This window comes from Triticum dicoccoides, chromosome 1A, assembly GCF_002162155.2.
Source record: "Triticum dicoccoides isolate Atlit2015 ecotype Zavitan chromosome 1A, WEW_v2.0, whole genome shotgun sequence".
Lineage (NCBI taxonomy): Eukaryota > Viridiplantae > Streptophyta > Magnoliopsida > Poales > Poaceae > Triticum > Triticum dicoccoides.
In genome coordinates this window covers 304,539,668-304,559,968 of record NC_041380.1, presented here as the reverse complement: position 1 = coordinate 304,559,968, position 20,301 = coordinate 304,539,668, and the positions used below count along the sequence as shown (strand labels likewise).

Genomic DNA, 20,301 nt, shown 5'->3' with positions numbered 1-20,301 from the left:
AGCATACGACAGCACTGTCCAAGAGGAAAAGTCAAGAGAATGCCTTTCTTTTACCACGAGCACGGAGACACCTGTCCCCTGCATTTTTCCTCTCCCGTAGAATCGTCGTCGTCCCTGATAATTCTTTCTTTTTGCGCATCGTCCCTGATAATTCTTTGAAACCTGAGGCCATCGTCGGCATTTTGGGTAGGGAACAACGGCCGGAGCCGTTAGCGCGCCGTCACCGCGAGGCAGGCCACCCGTTGCTGACTCCTATGCCAGCCACACTTTTTCCCCCTGGATCTGATGAATCCATCCTGATCCTGCCACCAGCAGCGGCCGAACTAGAATTATTGTGAGTGAGAGGAGGGCATTGCCATGTGGCGGATTCAAAACCTTCCCCCCTCCACCCACCCGGCCACCCCCATTTAGATTTGAACATTTTTAAACCACCACCACCACGTAATTCGTCCCGGATACTAAAAGCGAGGTGCCTTAATTCCATTAAAATATTCCTCCCCCACTCTCTCTCTCCCTCCCTCTGGTGACTCTGTCCCTGTCGCTGGCTCTCTCACCCTTCCCCCGAGAGAAAGAGAGAGAGAGGGGAGGAGGCGTACGCGAGCTGCTGCGCCTGTGGAGGAGGAGCCACGGCCACGGGGTTGCGCATCTCCACGGCCACGGGGAGCTCGCGCGCGCTGCCATTCCTGAGGCCTCGGCGGTTTCCCAGATCGGCTGGTCCGGTGGTGTTTTTCTGCGGTTTTCTGTAGAATTTGGGAGTCGTTTGCTGGGCGCGGGGGATTGGATTGGCGCTGGGAGGAGGTTGGGCTGTGTGGATTTGAGGTGGTCAGCGCGGAGATCCCGTCGGAGGCGGGAGTTTTGGGGCTCTCCGCGAGGTGATCTCGGGCGCGCCGGCCGGCGATGGCGTCGGTGGAGGTGCGGTCCGTGCGCAAGTCCGCGGCGCTGCGCCCGCGCGGGCCCACCAAGGTGCAGCCCGCGCGGTCCATGTCGCTCGACTACAAGTACTCCGCCGCGCGTGCCGGCGTCGAAGCCGGCCCGGCGGCCAACGGCGTCGGGCGCCGGGCCGCTGCTGCGGCGGCGGACGAGGAAGGGGAGGCGGTGCCGCCCGAGAGAGACGCCGACTCTCCCTACAGCTCCAAGGCGACGACAACGGAGGAGGAGGAGAGTGCTGGGGGTGGCGGGGAGGTCGATTCGGCGTCCTCTGCAGCCGCAACGCCGCGGAGGCCGTCGCCGACGGCGGCTGCTGGCCCCTCACCACGCGACACCAGATGGGGTGACACCAGCTCCTACGGTGCTAAAAAGGTGGCTTTCCCCCTTCGTTTTTGCCCTTTCTGTTTTCCGACACTTCTGGAATGGCAGAATTTATATGGATAATGCTTAAAAGTTTTGTGGTTTCTGAATCTGTGAACTCCTATTATTCAGAGTTTTCTTTTTTGGTAGTTTGATTGAATTCCTGCATTAACCAGCTGTAGAGCCTATTTCCAGCAACCAGTAAACACAATTGTGAAGTGCTAGGCTGAGCTACATAGATACCAAGATGTAACTCCATTTCTACGTGCTTTAGAGCATCTACAACCGGACCCCCCACTTCCCCCCCTAAACGTGGAACCGGCTCCTCTACCGTGCCTGCTGGGCACGGCAGGGTGCCGTGCCTTCTTACCCCGCACCTTACACATTGATATGGGCCAGAAAGGCCAGACTCTTTGATGAAAGTTAATCTAATCAGCCCAACTGTTCACCGGATGCATCACGTTCAACTAAAAAAAATCTGATGTATCACACGCCTGCACGTGTCACCTAATTAACTATTTCCCAAACCCAAAAAGAAACTATTTCCCCCTAGAAAAACTAACTCACTATTTCTACTTTTATTTTTTTAGATAACACTTCGATCTATTCATATTCAATCATGACAGTACAATAAACACCATAAATAATAAAAAAATACACCCAGATGCGTAGACCACCTAGCGACGACTACAAGTACTAAAGCGAGCCGAAGGCACGCCGCCGTCATCGCCCCTCCCTCGCCGGAGCCGGGCAAAACTTGTTGTATACACAGTTCAGAAGTCATCGTGCTAAGACCCCATAGGACCGACACGGCAGAATAACAACCGCCGCCGAGAAAGGGTAGCGTAGATTGGAAGAATCCAACCTGAAGACACACGAACGTAGATGAACTACGGCCAGATCCAAGCAAATCCAAATCCACCAAAGATAGATTCGCCGGAAACACATCTCCATATGCCCATCGACGATGCTAGACACACCATTGGGACGGGGGCTAGGCGGGGAGGAATTTATTTAATATTCAAGGAGCCGCCGCCATCTCGTCTTCCTGAGCAGGACATAAGTCCTAACAAAACTCGAAGAAACATCTGAAAACGGGGCCCTTCCACTATCATTGTCTCAATAAACTAATTACCTATTATGAATATACATGAGCAACATTCTAAAATGAAAATGAACTCATATTTGAAAAATGGTTTTGCTTAATCTCAGCCATATTTTACGGAGAGCATTTTTTTGTTAAAATATATTTGTATTTTGCTTCGAGCGGGCAACAGTACCATTTCCTACATTTGCATATTTTGAAAAGTTAGCAAATATATTCAAGTATTAGAAACTATAAATCCAGAAAAGACAAAAAAGTTGAGAAACAACATGCAGACAACAGTTGACTTATATACTTAACCAAATTTAAATCGACCGAAATTTTGACAAACAAAAAAACGCCATGAGAACATGCAGCCATGAACTAATGCTGTTAATTTTTTTTATAGAAGACTAATATTGTTAATCAATAAAAAAATTGAGAACCATGTTGTTAATCAGCGGGCATCAGGTGAGTTTTAGTAGTTTCCTGGGCTAGATCATTGCTTCGCTGGGGTAAAGAAGGCACGGCACCCTGCCGTGCCAAGCGGGCACGGTAGAGGAGCCGGTTCCCCTAAATGTCCGAGCGGCAGCTCGGACACCTCAAACAGCCACCCACCCAGACCCCTCAAACCCAGCCCAAACGTCCAGGCTGTCCGACCCATTCGTGGGGCGGATTTAGGGCTGCCCGGACGTGTCTGCCATGTTGGATTTGGGGCTGCCCGGACGCGTCTGCCATGTTGGACCGGCCCATCCCGACCCCACAAAATCACCCCCTATCCCCACCCTGGAGCAAACCCTAGCCATTCTTCAGTCCACTCCACTTCCAGCTAGCCCCGCACCACCCCCGGTTCCTATCCGCACAGCTCCTGTCATCTCCGGCATGGCTAGCAGCGGTCTGAGTCCGCCCGCCCGGTCCGGATCCATCGACTGGTATCTGGCTGCCGGCTCGGGCAAGTTTGAAGTAGCCGTTTGTTTGGCTTGCGGTCCACCGTTTCCTGAGAGGGCGGCAGATCCACCAGCTGGGCGCCTTCTCTGCCACTCCGGATGGCATCCATTGGTGGCATTGCCTCAGGCGTAAGCTCGCATCGCCTGTTCGCACCGTTACCGCATCAGGCGTGCGCTGAGAGGAGGGCTGGCCAGCGTTGGATCCTTGTCCCTGCGGCATCGGACTCCGAGTCGGAGGTCAATGCGCAAGGCCAAGAGGTCGAGGGACGATCGTGCCCGCCGTGAAAGGGAGAAGGTGTGTTGCGTAACGGCGGCTGGCGACGAGGAAGCCCGTGCTCGGATCTGGGCCAAGAGGCGTGCCCGGGCCGCCCGTGACCTTGCTGTGGAGCAAACCCTGGCCGTCCGTACCCTCGCCAGCCTCCCCCCCAAGGAGGAGGATCTGAACATGTCCAGTGTCGTGTCCGACATGTCCAGCTCTGGCGCCGAGCAGATCCTCCTCGACCCCTACTATGTCTTTGACCACTACTTTCGCGAGCACGAGGACAAGGGCAAGGGCAGCCGTAGGTGATGAACTAAACTATGTATATCTATATAGTGTTAATTTAGTTATGATGAAGTAGTAGAAGATGCCGTCATTTTGGTAGTCTCTCATGGTATGTACCTATGTTTTAAAAGCGTCCCTAAGGCGACGCCTAGGCGTCGAAGCGCTCCCCCTCCGCTTTGGAAAATCGACCGCTTTGGGCGCCTAGGCGTCCAAAGCGCCCGCCTAGGCGTCGCCTAGGCGCCAAAGCGCCCCCCCTCCCTAAGGCGGTAAGGCGTCGCCTTAAAAACATAGGTATGTACAACTCCCCTATGTAATGTCTGGACTATGTGAACTATGTGCAATGGAAGTATGTGTGTTGAAATCTACGTTGCATGTTTTTGCATGGATTTGAGGGTTTGCATATGAGGGGATGACTGCGCACACGGACAAATGAGGTGCGGGCCGGCGCTGTCCGTGGACGTTTACGGGGTCATATTTGCCCAGTCCGGTTGTAGATGGTCGTAGGTTGTTGTCCATGATACTGCAGTTATACATGTTGCCACTTGACGTTGCAATGCCAGGAAGGCGCCATGCGAAGTTTTGGCGGGAGTTCGAGGAATGTGTTGTTCTCTAGTTATAGACTTCTAGGTTGTTATCATGATGTGATCTGTCATAAAACATTGCACTGCGCTTACTGTTAGGGGTATGTTAAACCCATAAATAGAGCTTCATCATTTAAATTTTGATCCACAAATGGTGTTTCAGTAGTTTGTACTTATTTCCTGTCGTGTCTTTGGTAATTTTTCTGTTTTAGCTACCCATTATTACATATAATACTGTTGTGTCACAATTAAGAGATGCATTAGGTACTTATTAAACATCCAATTTCAAATTGAACAACTTCTGGAATTATACAACTGATATGCCTGTATCTGTTTTTCAACTTGGAGTAAGACGCTAATTTACATTCTACCTAACACTTGTTGCAGAAGCATAGAGTTTTTTGTCAGCTTCCAAATGGTGATTGGGCCTTATGCACCGTGATTACTACCTCTGGTGACGAGTCTGTACTAAAGGTTCCTGAAGGAAAAGTAAGCTACCTAAAATCTGCGTGGAAGATCTTATTATCTCTTTGAATTATTATAGTTTGACTCCCCTTCTTCCAATTGAAGGTTCTAAGATTGAAAACGGAGAGCCTTCAACCTGCAAATCCTGAAATTCTTGATGGAGTGGATGATCTTATGCAGCTGAGTTATCTAAGTGAGCCATCTGTGCTGTACAACTTGCAGTACAGATATTCACAAGACATGATTTATGTGAGGATAGATCAGAACCTTGTCTTTTCTTCTGGAGTTCAATGAATTTCTTAGTGATATGCTATTGCATTGTAGACTAAAGCAGGTCCAGTTTTGGTGGCCGTCAACCCTTTTAAGAAGGTTGCACTGTATGGTAATGAGTATATTAAAGCATATAGAAACAAAACAATGGACAGTCCACATGTGTATGCAATAGCAGATTCAGCGCTTCGTGAAATGAAAAGAGGTCAGTCTATTAGTACATCTTTCTTGCTGGTATGATCTTTCAATTTTCTGAGGAAAATCATCTACATCTATGCCTAACTAATTGACATGTTCATTTGCAGATGAAGTTAACCAGTCCATTATTATAAGGTTGGTATCTTCTATTTTTTCAGTAAGAACTAAGAAGCATTCAGTGGGATTCATATTGTAATAACTTTGCACCTGAATTGATATGTACTCCCTCCGTTCCTAAATATATGTCTTTTTAGACATTTCAAATGGACTACAACATAAGGATGCATGTAGACATTTTTTAAGTGTAGATTCACTCATTTTGCTCCGTATGTAGTCACTTATTGGAATCTCTAAAAAGACTTATATTTGGGAACGGAGGGAGTAATAGATAGCGGAGCCAAGCCACATGAAATATGTATTTTTGGGATTGGTACTTTGCATTTTCTGCTACTTTTTTCTGTCAGCTGAACAGAATAAAAGTCACGTAACCAGTGAAATGTACTTATATTAATCATCTCATGCATTGTCCATCGTTTCAGTTCACACTGCGAGGGTCCTACCGGGATATTAAAATATGCATGGTTGTTTGTCATACAAAAATTGGAACTTGAGTAGTCCACTTCCAACAGATGCAATAGGCACACACCAACCCTATAATTGTCTCATGCATTGTCCATGATTTCAGTTCACACTACAAGGGTCCTACTGGGACATTAAAATATGAGCGGTTGTTTGTCATACAAAAATTGGGACTTGAGAATAGTCCGGTTCCAACAGATGCAATAGGCACACACCAACCCTATAATCTCATGTACCTGTTCCTTTTCCTTCACATGGTTCACCAGTAAGTAATAAATGTGGTAGATTTTTCTGTATCGCCTTAGATTGGAATAAACAGTGAGTAGTACACCGCAAAAATCTAATAAATTTACTGTAGCTGATTAAAAAGGTTCACTGTGCATGATACACTTCAGTTTGCACTTTCAGCTTTTTTGTTTCATTGACATTATTTAAGCAACCGTCATTCTTTTTTACTTAAACCATGATATGGTGAGCAAATGAATGAGTGATGCCATTTTCTATGTAGTGGTGAGAGTGGAGCAGGAAAAACAGAAACTGCAAAGATTGCCATGCAGTATCTGGCTTCACTTGGAGGTGGAAGTGGCATAGAGTATGAGATCCTACAGACCAACCCAATACTCGAGGCGTTTGGCAATGCAAAGACATTAAGAAATGATAATTCAAGTCGCTTCGTAAGTTTTTTCTTGTGAGAATCACAATACTGTACCGCGGAACAAAGTATGGCTAATATTCTTATATTTTTTATTACAGGGAAAGCTCATTGAAATTCATTTCAGTACGACTGGAAGAATATGTGGTGCCATGATTCAAACATGTATGCAGATTCTGCCGAGTGTACCTGCTTTATATCATTAGCATTTTCTGGTTTACATTTAATTTTATGTTTTTTATTGATGAAATTTTCTAATGATCTTGCTGCATGCGCAATTGGGCAGTTCTACTCGAGAAGGTAACTCCTAATTTTGTGGTTATCTTTTCTCCTACACACTGTTTTAGGATAAGTAATCTAATCCGAACTGTTTCCACTATGGTAGTCAAGAGTTGTACAGTGTGCGGTCGGTGAGCGTTCCTACCATATATTTTATCAGCTATGTGCTGGTGCTCCAACGACTCTCAGAGGTACATAATCTATTCATCCTGTCTGAATTTTTTAGTCGCTGGCTTATTTGGTTTGTACAGTTGTACATGTGATGGCATCCTAGTATATCCTCTCAAACTTCTTTTGAACATAGTCCTTTTCCTCCTGCTTATTACAAGAACCATTATTTGTGCTGCTCGGTTTTCAACATAGTTACTACAATGTCTTCCATCGACAATTGACGTTTCTCCATTCTTTTGCATTGCACAATACTTAGTTGTACATGGTTTTCTGTGCAATGTTTTGATACAGAGAAGTTGAATTTGAAGAAGGTGGATGAATACAAATATCTGAAACAGAGTTGTTGCTATTCAATTGCTGGTGTGGATGATGCCGAAATGTTTCATGCTGTAACGGTATAATATACTTTTGCCTCCTTCTAATTAAAATACCTTCTTTTAGATTACCTGGGGCACAACAATAAATACGTCGCTATATAAGGTTAATTCCATCGAAGCATTATCATGTTTGTTGTTCTTGTGCACTGTCATGTTTGTTGACTTATATTTTTAATAGGAAGCTATGAACATCGTCCATATCAGCAAGGAGGACCAAGATAATGTTTTTGCAATGGTTTCAGCTGTGCTCTGGCTTGGAGATGTCTCTTTCACAATTATTGATAATGAAAATCATGTTGAGATCACTGTAGAAGAAGGTAAAAAGAACATGTTCAGCCGCTAATATGGTTATATGGACCATAACTTCCACAATATTATGGTCTTTGGTGATGATTTGGTTAACATACTGTTGTATATCATCAGTTTTAAATACTGATGGTTACTGCTGTGTATTTTCGTCAATTTTGTTCAATGTTTTAGTATAACATACCGCAAATGTGAAGACCTGAAAGCAAATTAGCATTTGTATTGCATTTGTATCACTGGCTGGTTCTATTTTATAAAATTAACAAAATAGATTTTATTTCAGCTGCGGAAACGGTTTCACGACTTCTTGGCTGCAGTATTGAAGATCTCAATTTAGTTTTGTCAAAGCGGCATATGAAAGTTAATAATGAGAATATTGTCCAGAAGCTTACTCTTACACAGGTTAGCATGGTTTCTCAACTAATGGCTAGGCAAATTACTAGCCATGAAGTTCTATTTGATTTACATCTCTTACACACCTACCTCCCTTTGGATATTGCAGGCAACTGACACAAGGGATGCTCTGGCCAAAGCTCTCTATGCCAGTTTGTTCGAGTGGCTTGTAGAACAAATTAACAAGTCCCTTTCAGTTGGCAAGCGTCGAACTGGGAGATCAATCAGTATTCTTGACATCTACGGCTTTGAATCATTTGATGTAATGCACTTCCCTTTGGCCTGCATTTTCACATTTTCATTGTCAAATGTTTTCTCATGACACGCTATCAATTTGCAGAAAAACAGTTTTGAACAGTTCTGCATTAATTATGCCAACGAGAGGCTACAACAACATTTCAATCGCCATTTGTTTAAGCTTGAGCAAGAGGTGAGTTGTTGTTTGACTTTCAGGTGCATGTTTTGCAGCATTGCAATTTTGCTTAGTTTCTGGTACCAGCAGGTGTACATTTTATAGTGATCATTCTTGTTCTTTTATTGACTTCACAATAATTTAACACCACTCAGTAAAGAAAAAAAATACATTAAAGTTACAAGAGCATTGATGCTCCTATTATTCCGTGAACTTCTCTTACTGATTATGGCTTCGGCTTCTGTCACAACTGTAACGTTCTCCTTATAAAATGTATTGCATTCACTCCACGGTTATCGATTTTCTTGTAGTAACTTTCTGAAAAATATGTCATTTCTGTGATCAGGAATATGTTGAAGATGGCATTGACTGGGCTAAGGTTGAGTTTGAGGACAATCAGGACTGTTTGAATCTATTTGAGAAGGTATGGGCCTGTACATTGTCTTCATTGTTGTCATCATCAAGAAATCATAAATATATTAGTCTGTGCGGCAATGCTTTAAATTCTACCAGTCCCGGTGCACGTAGCTCCCCCTTGCATAGGGTCTGTGGAAGGGTCCGACCACTTTGGGTCTCTTGTATGCAGCCTTTCCCTACATTTCTGCAAGAGACTGTTTCCAGGACTCGAACCCGTGACCTCATTGTCACAAGGCGACAGCTTTACCGCTGCGCCAAGGCTCCCCCTTCGCTTTAAATTCTACCAGTACTTCCGTAAAAAGCACATGCCTATTTTATTTGACATAAGCAGAGGGGGAATGCATTTGTTTTTCTGGGAAGTGGTTAACTTAAAAAATTCCAAATATAAATTTATTGCAAGTGCTATTTTCCCATAGCATTCAATCATTCTTAGCTCAGAGACAAAAATTCACTACTAGAAAAATAGAATGTGATAGAAGGTCTCCACATTACTCAAAGTAAAGCCTGCAGATTTCAGATTGTACCAATATGCAGATACTTCCATTTTTAGGAATACAGGGGTTCTACAAACTTGGTAAATACTGCTTGATTGACTAATCCTAACGGTGTACAAGTAAATGTAGTTGCTGGTTTCTCAAACCATGATGATAACTAGCATCGGGAAAACAAGGGTGGAACATATAACTGGCTTATCACAGTGGATTCTGGGTTCCCAGCCAAGGTGTATATTGGGTTATGGTATGTTTGGATTGGGATCAAAGTGTACCCTACATTTTTTTTGGACATGACCATTGGCCTCTGTTTGGACGAAGACCATCTTTTTGGCATACCAATGCTTCTTTACCAACTCTAGTTCAGTTTTCTAGCCAATGTTGTCCAATCCATTGGCAAGCAAAACCTCAACCAAAATTTCGGCTCAACTTTTTGACATGACTACCTTGGGCACAAACCGAACATACCCTTAACCTTGGGCACAAACCGAACATACCCTTAACCTTGCCGGAGTTTAATGAGTTCTGTAGATGTCTTGTGGCAAAATTAAAATAAAGAAAATAAAACTCGCTTACATCCATATTTCTTGTTGTTGTTTGAGAACTTGGTAAAAATGTCTGGGATTCTTTATCTTGCTTACTTCTCTTACTGGATACAGAAACCACTGGGGTTGTTGTCTCTGCTGGATGAGGAATCTACATTCCCTAATGCCACAGACCTTACTTTTGCAAACAAGCTCAAGCAACATCTTGACACTAATTCTTGCTTCAGAGGAGAAAGAGGCAAGGCTTTCACTGTCCGTCACTATGCAGGAGAGGTTGGGAGTTGTCAAATATCCAGTTCCATGTTCACATCAGTCTTTCTTTTACCACTTGTCAACTTTATTCCATTTCTTTGATGATTAGGTGGCGTATGACACATCGGGTTTTCTGGAGAAGAACAGAGATTTATTGCACATGGACTCAATTCAGTTCCTTGCCAAATGCAAATTATCTATACCACAAACGTTTGCATCTAAGATGCTTGCTCAATCTGATAATCTAGAATCTGTACCATACAGGCCTAGTGTTGCTGATTCACAGAAGTTAAGTGTAGCAATGAAGTTTAAGGTAAAAAAACTTTGTGGCCCCAAAGAAATTTCTAAGGAGATCTTGAATGAATCAGATCAACTGTTAACAACTGTCTGTTTAAATGTTTGGCAGGGACAATTGTTCCAACTTATGCAAAGACTTGAAAGCACAACACCACACTTCATACGTTGCATTAAACCAAATAATTTGCAGCTCCCTGCCATTTACGGACAAGAACTTGTGCTTCAGCAACTGAAATGCTGCGGGGTTCTTGAAGTTGTGCGCATTTCAAGATCTGGGTACCCAACGAGAATGACTCATCAGAAGTTTGCTCGGCGGTAATTCAAATATCTGTATATCTGTATTATGCTTCTGATTTTTGTTGCGTGCAAGACGTTAACGATTCAAATTATCAGGTATGGTTTTCTTCTTCTTGAGGATGTTGCGTCTCAAGATCCACTTAGTGTTTCGGTTGCAATTCTTCATCAATTCAACATTTTGCCTGAGATGTATCAAGTTGGCTACACAAAGTTGTTCTTCCGAACTGGTCAGGTCAGTCAAGCAGTCTTTGTTTCATTAATTAACACACCTGGGTTATTGTTGTATTCCATACATTATGCTGCTACTTTGTTTGCGCTCTGTATTCTTCTCGTACTCACTGGGTTTCACTTTCAGAATAGACAGGTAATTAGATAAGAATTCCTTATGCTGCCCAATATTTCACAGCAGGGCAGCTTAGTAATTTGATATTCGACTGATATGCTTGTGATTTGCTAGTGCACTGATTTGCCGTTGTCTAGCAAGGCCATTAATAAGTACATTGTGATTTGCTATAAGAGGCAGTAAGACACCAAGTTTATATATTTTACAGTCCTAGTAGGGATGGATCCTACTAAGCATACACTAAATAAGGAGTAAGGGCCTGTTTGGATTCATGCCAAAGCACGCCCTGCCAAATAATTGGCTAGCCCACGTATTTTGGCTGCTGTTTGGATCGACGCCAAAAAATTGGCTCGCCCAGCTTGCCCGGCTCTCCTATGTGTTATTTACGCCAACGTATGGGCGAGACGCGGGCGCCGGAATGCTTCGCCAAAAAATTGGCGCGGTGACTTCGGTTGTTGATTGGTGGGCCCTGCATGCATGCAGTAGGATTTGGCGAATATTATGCCTTCTAAACAATCAGCTGCGCTTTTTACTGAATAAAAAATCTGAGCCTTTGCGTGATTAGCATCAACTAAAAAAATTATGCATGCAACGCTGCACACAAATTAGCGACTTCCAACTGCAGAACTGCAGCATCTCTCTCTCTCTTGTAATTATATTGGCAACTTTTTTCTTCACGCCCGCTCTTACTATCAATTTGTATGTTTTTTAATTTTAGTACTGTATAATAGACACATTTAAATACTTTCAGAACTAGTGTCTGAAATTTGGAGCCTATCATGGTCACAATCCAAACAACAACATGCCAATAATTTGGAAGTTGTAATGGTGGCAATCCAAACACCAATAGCTTGCCAAATTTTTGGTCATGCGCTTGCTTTGGTCATACCAAAATTTTGGTAGGGCTAACTGGGGCTCAAACCAAACAGACCCTAAAAATACACAGAAATTGGGATCCACAAGATCCAGGTAGTACGGCAGCACTGATCTATAAACAACAAAGGTTGGTAAATAGAAAAAATAATAAAATATATATACAAGAAAAATGCACCAAACAGGTATCAAGGAGAAAACATTCAGGTAGGGATGCTTTCCAAAGAGCATACCAAGAGCACAATGGCTCACGGTTCACACATTTTTCAACTACATCTGGTGTTCTGTTTAGTGAATGACAAGTGGTGGCTCTTGTTCTTCTAGTGCACATGCCGGTGTCAGTTTGGCTTGCCTTCTTTTTCTTGTGTAAGTGATGTATTTCTGGAAAATGCTGTATCACCGTGTTTGTTCCTCTGTACTGTATCACATATCGGGTCGACATATTTTCATGGTTTTCAAGTAGAGGTGTTGGCCTATGATACTTATATGAATTGACATCACATGTTTAAAGTTGCTTTCTTAAAATTTATAATTCATAATTATGCTGTCTTTGAAGTTTGAGTGGTTATTTATACATTTGTCTACTACTGTTACTTAAGCTTCTAATGACAACTATCTTGCGTTGCTTCAATTTTTGGGAACTGAAGATTGGCAACCTTGAGAATACTCGGAATCGTACTCTACATGGTGTTTTAAGGGTTCAAAGCTGTTTCAGAGGGCATCAAGCACGGCGCCATGCAAGTGAACGAATCAGAGGAGTTTTGGCTCTTCAATCATGTACCTATCCAAGCCCCACTGCTTTATGCATTACTGTATTTCTTGTTGCTCTATCTTTCTCTCCTACTCATGCTTACTATATGGGCCGGTTGCTCCTCATATCTTGCAGTCATTCGTGCTGAGAATGCAAGACAAAGTTATTCATCTCTGTCGAAGAAACATAGGGCAGCCACTCTTGTGCAGAAAAATCTAAAAGGCTGGCTTGCAAGAAGATACTTCATTAAGATACGGAAGGCTTCAGTGGTTGTACAATCTGGTAAGAAGATTTTCCTCATTCTTTTTTTTAGAACCATGCAGGAGAACTGTATGTGTATTTTCCTCATTCTCGTCAGACTCTGTAAAGATAGAAGTGGTAATATGACACACCGTCTTCACATAACATGAAGGTATCCGTGGTTGTCTTGTTAGAAGATGCGCCGGCAATGTTGATCTACTGAACGTGTTAAGAGAATTTGAATCGAAAAAGGTACACGGTTATATCTGTTTCTCTGCTCTGGTACTGGCTTTCCCCCTATCTGCTCGCACTTAAACACATGAACTAAATTATTTCAGGAGGCAGACGGCGACCAAATCTTGATCAAGGCGTCCTTCCTGGCCGAGCTGCAACGCCGAATCCTAAGAGCGGAGGCTACAGTTCGAGAGAAGGATGAGGAGAACGAGATGCTACACCAGCGGCTCCAGCAATACGAGAACCGATGGTTAGAATACGAGCAGAAAATGAAGGCGATGGAGGAGATGTGGCAGAAGCAGATGCGGTCGCTGCAGTCGAGCCTGTCGGTGGCGAAGAAGAGCCTGGCCCTGGACGAGACGCCTCGGATGTCGGACTCGTCCGTGGAGCAGAGCTGGGAGAGCAACGGGAACCACGTGGGCGGGGGCTCCTCCCAGCAGCTGGCCGCGGCGCCGCGGATCACCGGGCGCGATATGAACGCCAGCATGAGCGTCATCGGGCGGCTGGCGGAGGAGCTGGAGCAGCGGAGCCAGGTGTTCGCCGACGACGCCAAGTTCCTGGTGGAGGTCAAGTCCGGGCAGGCGGACGCGAGCCTGAACCCGGACGTGGAGCTCCGCAGGCTGAAGCAGAACTTCGACTCGTGGAAGAAGGACTTCGGCTCCCGCATCAGGGAGACCAAGGTGATCCTGAACAAGCTCGCGAGCGGCGGCGGCGGCGGCAACGAGTCCTCCCCCAACTCGGCCAAGCGGAAGTGGTGGGGCAGGCTCAACACCTCCAAGTTCTCGTGAGTGTATGGTGATGGTGACGGTGTAGACGCGCCGGCATTTTACACGCCGGCGCTAGTCCTAGAGAGGTTTGTGAGTGATGCTGCGGAGTCCAGTGTTTTGGGCTGGATGAGTATGTATGTGATTCGTGGAGGGCGAGTTGTATAGTTCTTCCACTGGGGGGCTGCTTCTTTTCTAGGCCACCCATGAACCACTGAGTTGTGATGTAATTACTTGCTAAGATATACCACTACTTGAAGGGGAGAGATTGGGGATTGATTGCTCAGTTCTTTTTCTTTTGCCATCTTGTCTTCTGCGTATGTATGTATGTTATGTTTGTATGCGGTTTAGTTTGACTGCAGTCAAGTAGGATGTGGGCATCTATTCCTACATGCATATTCACGTGTAAATTGTTTGTTTGTTTGTTTGTTTGTTTTGCACAAGCAGGTGTAAATTGTTTTGATGAATTTGCAGGTGTGTTTGGTTTCAGTTCAGTCATCCAGAATATCTTCACTGGTCAAGATTAGATAATATCAGGGGAATTCGTTGCTCATACTTATTGCAATGCTGTCATTCATTTCGGAATTGCCCTAATTGAGTAACATAACATGATAGATCAACCTGGGCAATACAAGAGTCCTGCAAGTTGCAACGTAGTCAAAGTATAATACTACTATAAATAACTTCAACTGAATGGCAATACATTCCTTGTGCTCCGGCATCGTCCACCTATGAGTTGACCGGGACGTCTTATTTATTCCAGCAGTGCTAACTGCGCTGCTTACGTTATCCAAGCTTGCCATTCAGCCGGCCTCTTCTTGCTTCAGACCATCGATCCTGTAACAATAAACCCAAAATACAGTCAGTTCAATTGTTACGTACTTAGAATAATGAGCTCGAACGGCATCGATGCCTAGTACATGTACTCCAGTTCTCTTAGGTTTGAATGAACTAGCACTCTGGTGGGGTAAGCATGTCAGTCACAGTTCATGTGTGGTCTGTCAACAAAGTGAAGCAGCAGCTAGCTCACCTCCGCAGTTGCCAGGGATGCTGACGCCGCACTGCTGGGAGACGTAGAACACCTTCTCCATGCTGATGTTGTCCCGCACGCCGGGGCTGCCCAGGTAGCTGCAGACGCAGGGCACGTCCACGCTCTTCACGGCGTCGCAGCACTCCTGCGACGGCGGCACCGTCGGCGCGCCCTTCTGCACGTACTGGTAGCAGGCCTCGTTGAGCGCCACAACGTCGTCCTGGCAGCCCGCCGGCCCCGCCGCTGCTGCGGCGGCAAGGAGAAGGAACATCGCCACCGCAGTCAGGCTGGCGCGGGCGAGCTGAGACATCTTGCCGGAGTTTTCCCTTCACGCCGCTGCTGTGCTGTGCTTGTGTGTCTCGTGGATGGTTGGTTGCTCTTGTGGTGCGGCGGTGATGTGCCATGGCTAGGGTATTTATAGTGCTTAATGGTTCTAGAGGGTCTGGCTTGTTTGGTGGGCTGGCTGGCGGGGGAGCTGGTGTTTCGGCTGGGAACCGGCCATGGAAATGCAACGCTTGTGAGCTGGTTCCACGGTGCGTGCTTGCTTGATCTTTGTGTTTGCATGCAAATGCGATAGGTGTGAGAATGTTGCTGAGTTTGTTCTAGTCCCTGATCATCCGCATGCCTGAACAGAACTTCAGATAGAGAGGCCTGGATGCTAGATGAATTTCGGCATGGATGCGTTGGATGTTTATGTGGGCTCAACCATATCATTATTTATTTGCACAATTTAGTGGAGAAAAGATAAGCAATCGCGGCCGTAGAAGTAGTCAAACTGTAAGTGCATCTAGGACCCCATTGTGGGTTTTGATGAATCATGACAACAAGACTAAATAAAGGGACTAACAATTTCTCAAAGTGTTGATCAGTTATAGTCCCAAAAGATGTTGAGTTCGGAGGATGGTTCGCGACCCCTCGAAATACAAGGATCAAGCTTTGGCATGATCACTTCGAGTCATAGGTATGCCAATTCTATCAAAGGGGGTCTTGGGTCTTGTGAGAAGTATTTCTTGATATGTTATCAAAGTTCAGTCTCCAAAACCCATCAAAATTTCTCATTATTTCAAGTCCTAACTCTCTTCACATTCATCTGTTCGAAACCTCCAAGTTGATTCCATCCGGAGCCTCTGATGCAATCTACAAAGTTAGTTAGTTGCACTTTGTGCATTTCAGATCCCCCAAGCAAGGTGTCTCGTATATCCAAGATGGTACAAAAACTTTCTACTCACGTTCTGTACCTCCAGGTGACTTTTGTCCCAATAATCCTACACCTACTAAGAGTCTTACGTAAGTTTACTTAACCTTTCATACATTCTCTCCCCCCCCCCCCCTAATTTAACCGGGGTGGGCCCCATCCGCTAACCTGGCCCAATTACCTACCTCCACATCAGCTTTTACTTAAAAGCCTCATGTAAGCTTTCGTATGTGTAGCATTGCTCCTTTTGTCTAGTAGCCGTGAGTGTCATCCGTCCAATACCTCTGAGCCAATTAAAGTTTGAACTAAAAGTTTCGTTCAAACACTTTGAGTGAGTTTCATCTGGACATTGTGAGATCATATAGTAGCAAAATCCTAGGATTATAGTATAGTTCGGAGCCTCTGAATGTTGTGTGGTCAGATCATTCGGGTTGTAATCTATGTTCTATCCAAAAACCATAAGTTTCATTCAAAATCTTTGAGTTACTTCCACCGGATCCTCCAAGCCTTTGTGAAAAATTCACCTTTGTGCGTTCGGAGCCACCGAGTGCATTCTCTTCGGACCCATCGACATATAGGAAGTGCATCTCCATAATACCCTAGTTGTTTTGAAGCTTAATGAAAAAACATCCGAGAGGACTAATGATATCAATGAGTTCATCTCTGGAATTTGGAATAATTTTCATATTCAGGTCTATGGCTTTATATGGGAGATGATTAGTGACCCCTACAAACAACTTTTCTAGTTGTTCCGCTCATCAAGCTCATAGTTTGTACTTTCTAGGTCTTTTGGTGAATCCAAGATTCACATTGAGTATAAGACAATCATACTATGAAGAGAGGCACTAGCAAAGACTTTTGTTCAAATTTGAAAAATATATCCAAAGTAAAATCTATCCCAAAATCCCCACCCCAGCCATCTTTGTATGGATTTCTCTAAGCATTGGTAATTCCTAAGATTTTCGCCTGGTATTTGATACGTCTCCAACGTATGTATAATTTTTGATTGCTCCATGCTATATTATCTACTGTTTTGGACTATATTGGGCTTTATTTTCCACTTTTATATTATTTTTGGGACTAACCTATTAACCGGAGGCCCAACCCAGAATTGCTATTTTTTTGCCTATTTCAGTGTTTCGGAGAAACAGAATATCAAACGGAGTCCAAACGGAATAAAATCTTCGGGAACGTGATTTTCTCACCAAACGTGATCCAGGAGACTTGGACCCTACTGCAAGGGATCGGATCAAAGAGGAGGTCATGAGGGTGGGGGGCGCGCCCCCCTGCCTCGTGGGCCCCTCGGTGCTCCACCGACGTACTCCTTCCTCCTATATATACCTACGTACCCCCGAACGATCAGAAGAGGAGCCAAAAACCTAATTCCACCGCCGCAACTTTCTGTATCCACGAGATCCCATCTTGGGGCCTGTTCCGGAGCTCCGCCAAAAGAGGGCCATCATCACGGAGGGCTTCTACATCATCCTAGCCCCTCCGATGAAGTGTGAGTAGTTTACCTCAGACCTTCGGGTCCATAGTTAGTAGCTAGATGGCTTCTTCTCTCTCTTTGAATCTCAATACAAAGTTCTCTCCCTCTCTTGTGGAGATCTATTCGATGTAATCTTCTTTTTGCGGTGTGTTTGTTGAGATCGATGAATTATGGGTTTATGATCAAGTCTATCTATGAATAATATTTGAATCTTCTCTGAATTCTTTTATGCATGATTGGTTATCTTTGCAAGTCTCTTCGAATTATCCGTTTGGTTTGGCCAACTAGATTGGTAGTTCTTGCCATGGGAGAAGTGCTTAGCTTTGGGTTCGATCTTGCGGTGTCATTTCCCAGTGACAGAAGGGACAGCAAGGCACGTATTGCATCGTTGCCATCGAGGATAACAAGATGGGGTTTATTTCATATTGCATGAATTTATCTCTCTACATCATGTCATCTTGCTTAAGGCGTTACTCTGTTTTTAATTTAATACTCTAGATGCATGCTGGATAGCGGTCGATGAGTGGAGTAATAGTAGTAGATGCAGAATCGTTTCGGTCTACTTGTCACGGAAGTGATGCCTATATACATGATCATGCCTAGATATTCTCATAACTATGCTCAATTCTGTCAATTGCTCAACAGTAATTTGTTCACCCACCGTAGAATACTTATGCTCTTGAGAGAAGCCACTAGTGAAACCTATGGCCCCCGGGTCTATTCTCATCATATCAATCTCCATCACTTTAATCTTGCTTTGCTTTTACTTTTTACTTTGCATCTTTATACCAAAAATACCAAAAATATTATATCTATCAGATCTCACTCTCGTAAGTTACCGTGAAGGGATTGACAACCCCTAATCGCGTTGGTTGCGAGTAGCTATCATTTTGTGCAGGTACGAGGGACTTGAGCGTGGCCTCCTACTGGATTGATACTTTGGTTCTCAAAAACTGAGGGAAATACTTACGCTACTCTGCTGCATCATCCCTTCCTCTTCGGGGAAAACCAACGCAAGCTCAATACGTAGCAAGAAGGATTTCTGGCGCCGTTGCCGGGGAGTCTACGCAAAAAGTCAAAATACCAAGTACCCATCACAATCCTTATCTCTCGCATTATATTATTTGTCATTTGCCTCTCGTTTTCCTCTCCCCCACTTCACCTTTGCTGTTTTATTCACCCTCTCTCTCTATCCTCCCTCTCTATTTGCCTCTTTTGCCCGTTCTTGTTTGCTCGTATGGTTGGAATAGTTGTTTATTTATTACTAAACAGAGAACCTAAGACCTATGGATCCTCATCCACTTGCTAATCTTTTTAAGAGATCCAATTATGATGAACCAATTGCTAGTGAGTTTTGTGCACTAGATTATCTTTATGAGGTTTTGCCTGAAATTCGTGAATCTAAAAAGTGTGATGAATTACTTTATGATGCAATTCACGATAGATCTTTGAATAAAAAGCATGATTGCAATGATTTTATTATAAATTCTATTTATGCAAATTGTGCTAATAATATGCAAAACCCTAAGCTTGGGGATGCTAATTTTGCTATGTCCTCTACTTGTTGCAATGATCATGATTGGGGTGATTCTTCTTTTGATCTTGAAAATTTATTTACTCCCCATGATGATTATGAGATTGATAATAGTGTTTGCAATAATACTGAAAGTGGGTTTGGAAGAGTGTCAACTTTAGATCCCACATATTTGGATAATGTTCAATCTTATGAAGTTTTTGATAAAAGTGGATTTGAAGAGGTCATGACTTTAGTTAATGTCAATCCCACTATTTTGGAAGAGTGTCAACTTTGCATGCATGTGGATCGTGTTGAAAATATTTTATGTGATAGATATTTTGTTGAATTTGCTTATGATACTACATGTAATTATTACGAGAGAGGAAAATATGGTGGTAGAAATTTTCATGTTACTAAATTACCTCTCGTTATGTTGAGATTGCTATTGTTTCTTTTCACTTCCTTGCATATGCTAGTTTTTGCTTGCGATGATAATTTGTTTGCCTATAAGATGCCTATGCATAGGAAGTATGTTAGACTTAGATATGTCTGTCACATGTTTTATGATGCTCTCTTTGTGCTTCAATTCTTGTCTTTCATGTGAGCATCATTGAAATATTATGCCTAGCTATAAGGCTTTAAAGAAAAGCGCTTGTTGGGAGACAACCCAATATTTTTCCTTGCTGTTATTCAATAAATAAATTATCTAGCCTCTATTTTGGTTGTGTTTTTTGTGTTTAATTAGTGTTTGTGCCAAGTAGAACCATTGGGAAGACTTGGGGAAAGTCTTGTTGAACTTGCTGTAAAAAACAGAAACTTTAGCGCTCACGAGAACTACTGTCATTTTTATTTGAAGAGTGATATTTAGTTAATTATTTTTGCAGATGATTAATAGATAAATTCCTCACGTCCAGCAATTTATTTTAGAATTTTTGGGGTTCCAGATCTTGCGCTAGCTACAGATTACTACAGACTGTTCTGTTTTTGACAGATTTTGTTTTTCGTGTGTTGTTTGCTTATTT

The 20,301-nt window shown here is 43.7% G+C and overlaps 2 protein-coding genes across 2 annotated transcripts; one reads left to right on the top strand and one right to left on the bottom strand.

Annotated features, from left to right (window-relative positions):
* The first annotated feature begins 478 nt into the window (after positions 1-478).
* LOC119269886 (myosin-1-like) lies at positions 479-14,351 on the top strand. Its single transcript, XM_037551816.1, has 23 exons — positions 479-1,299; positions 4,831-4,932; positions 5,014-5,157; positions 5,233-5,383; positions 5,484-5,511; positions 6,464-6,629; positions 6,709-6,772; positions 6,894-6,907; positions 6,993-7,077; positions 7,349-7,452; positions 7,613-7,751; positions 8,024-8,142; positions 8,243-8,395; positions 8,474-8,563; positions 8,892-8,969; positions 10,113-10,271; positions 10,360-10,563; positions 10,657-10,862; positions 10,941-11,076; positions 12,708-12,837; positions 12,947-13,093; positions 13,224-13,303; positions 13,390-14,351. The coding sequence occupies exons 1-23, from the start codon at positions 898-900 to the stop codon at positions 14,071-14,073; spliced, it is 3,585 nt and encodes a 1,194-aa protein (XP_037407713.1). The 5' UTR covers positions 479-897; the 3' UTR covers positions 14,074-14,351.
* Positions 14,352-14,577: 226 nt separating this feature from the next.
* LOC119269888 (male-cone protein 1-like) lies at positions 14,578-15,464 on the bottom strand. The gene is made up of 2 exons (XM_037551821.1): positions 15,080-15,464; positions 14,578-14,886 (listed from the first exon to the last, which is right to left on the bottom strand). The coding sequence occupies exons 1-2, from the start codon at positions 15,387-15,389 to the stop codon at positions 14,873-14,875; spliced, it is 324 nt and encodes a 107-aa protein (XP_037407718.1). The 5' UTR covers positions 15,390-15,464; the 3' UTR covers positions 14,578-14,872.
* Between the last annotated feature and the right edge of the window lie 4,837 nt (positions 15,465-20,301).

What these genes read in the sequence shown, in the direction of transcription:
- LOC119269886 (XM_037551816.1), top strand. Translation starts at nt 898, where the DNA reads ATGGCGTCGGTGGAGGTGCGGTCCGTGCGCAAGTCCGCGGCGCTGCGC. An exon ending in GTTTGAATCTATTTGAGAAG is followed by an intron (nt 8,970 to 10,112) that starts GTATGGGCCTGT and finishes TACTGGATACAG; the next exon opens with AAACCACTGGGGTTGTTGTC. An exon ending in CATCAGAAGTTTGCTCGGCG is followed by an intron (nt 10,863 to 10,940) that starts GTAATTCAAATA and finishes TCAAATTATCAG; the next exon opens with GTATGGTTTTCTTCTTCTTG.
- LOC119269888 (XM_037551821.1), bottom strand. Translation starts at nt 15,389, where the DNA reads ATGTCTCAGCTCGCCCGCGCCAGCCTGACTGCGGTGGCGATGTTCCTT.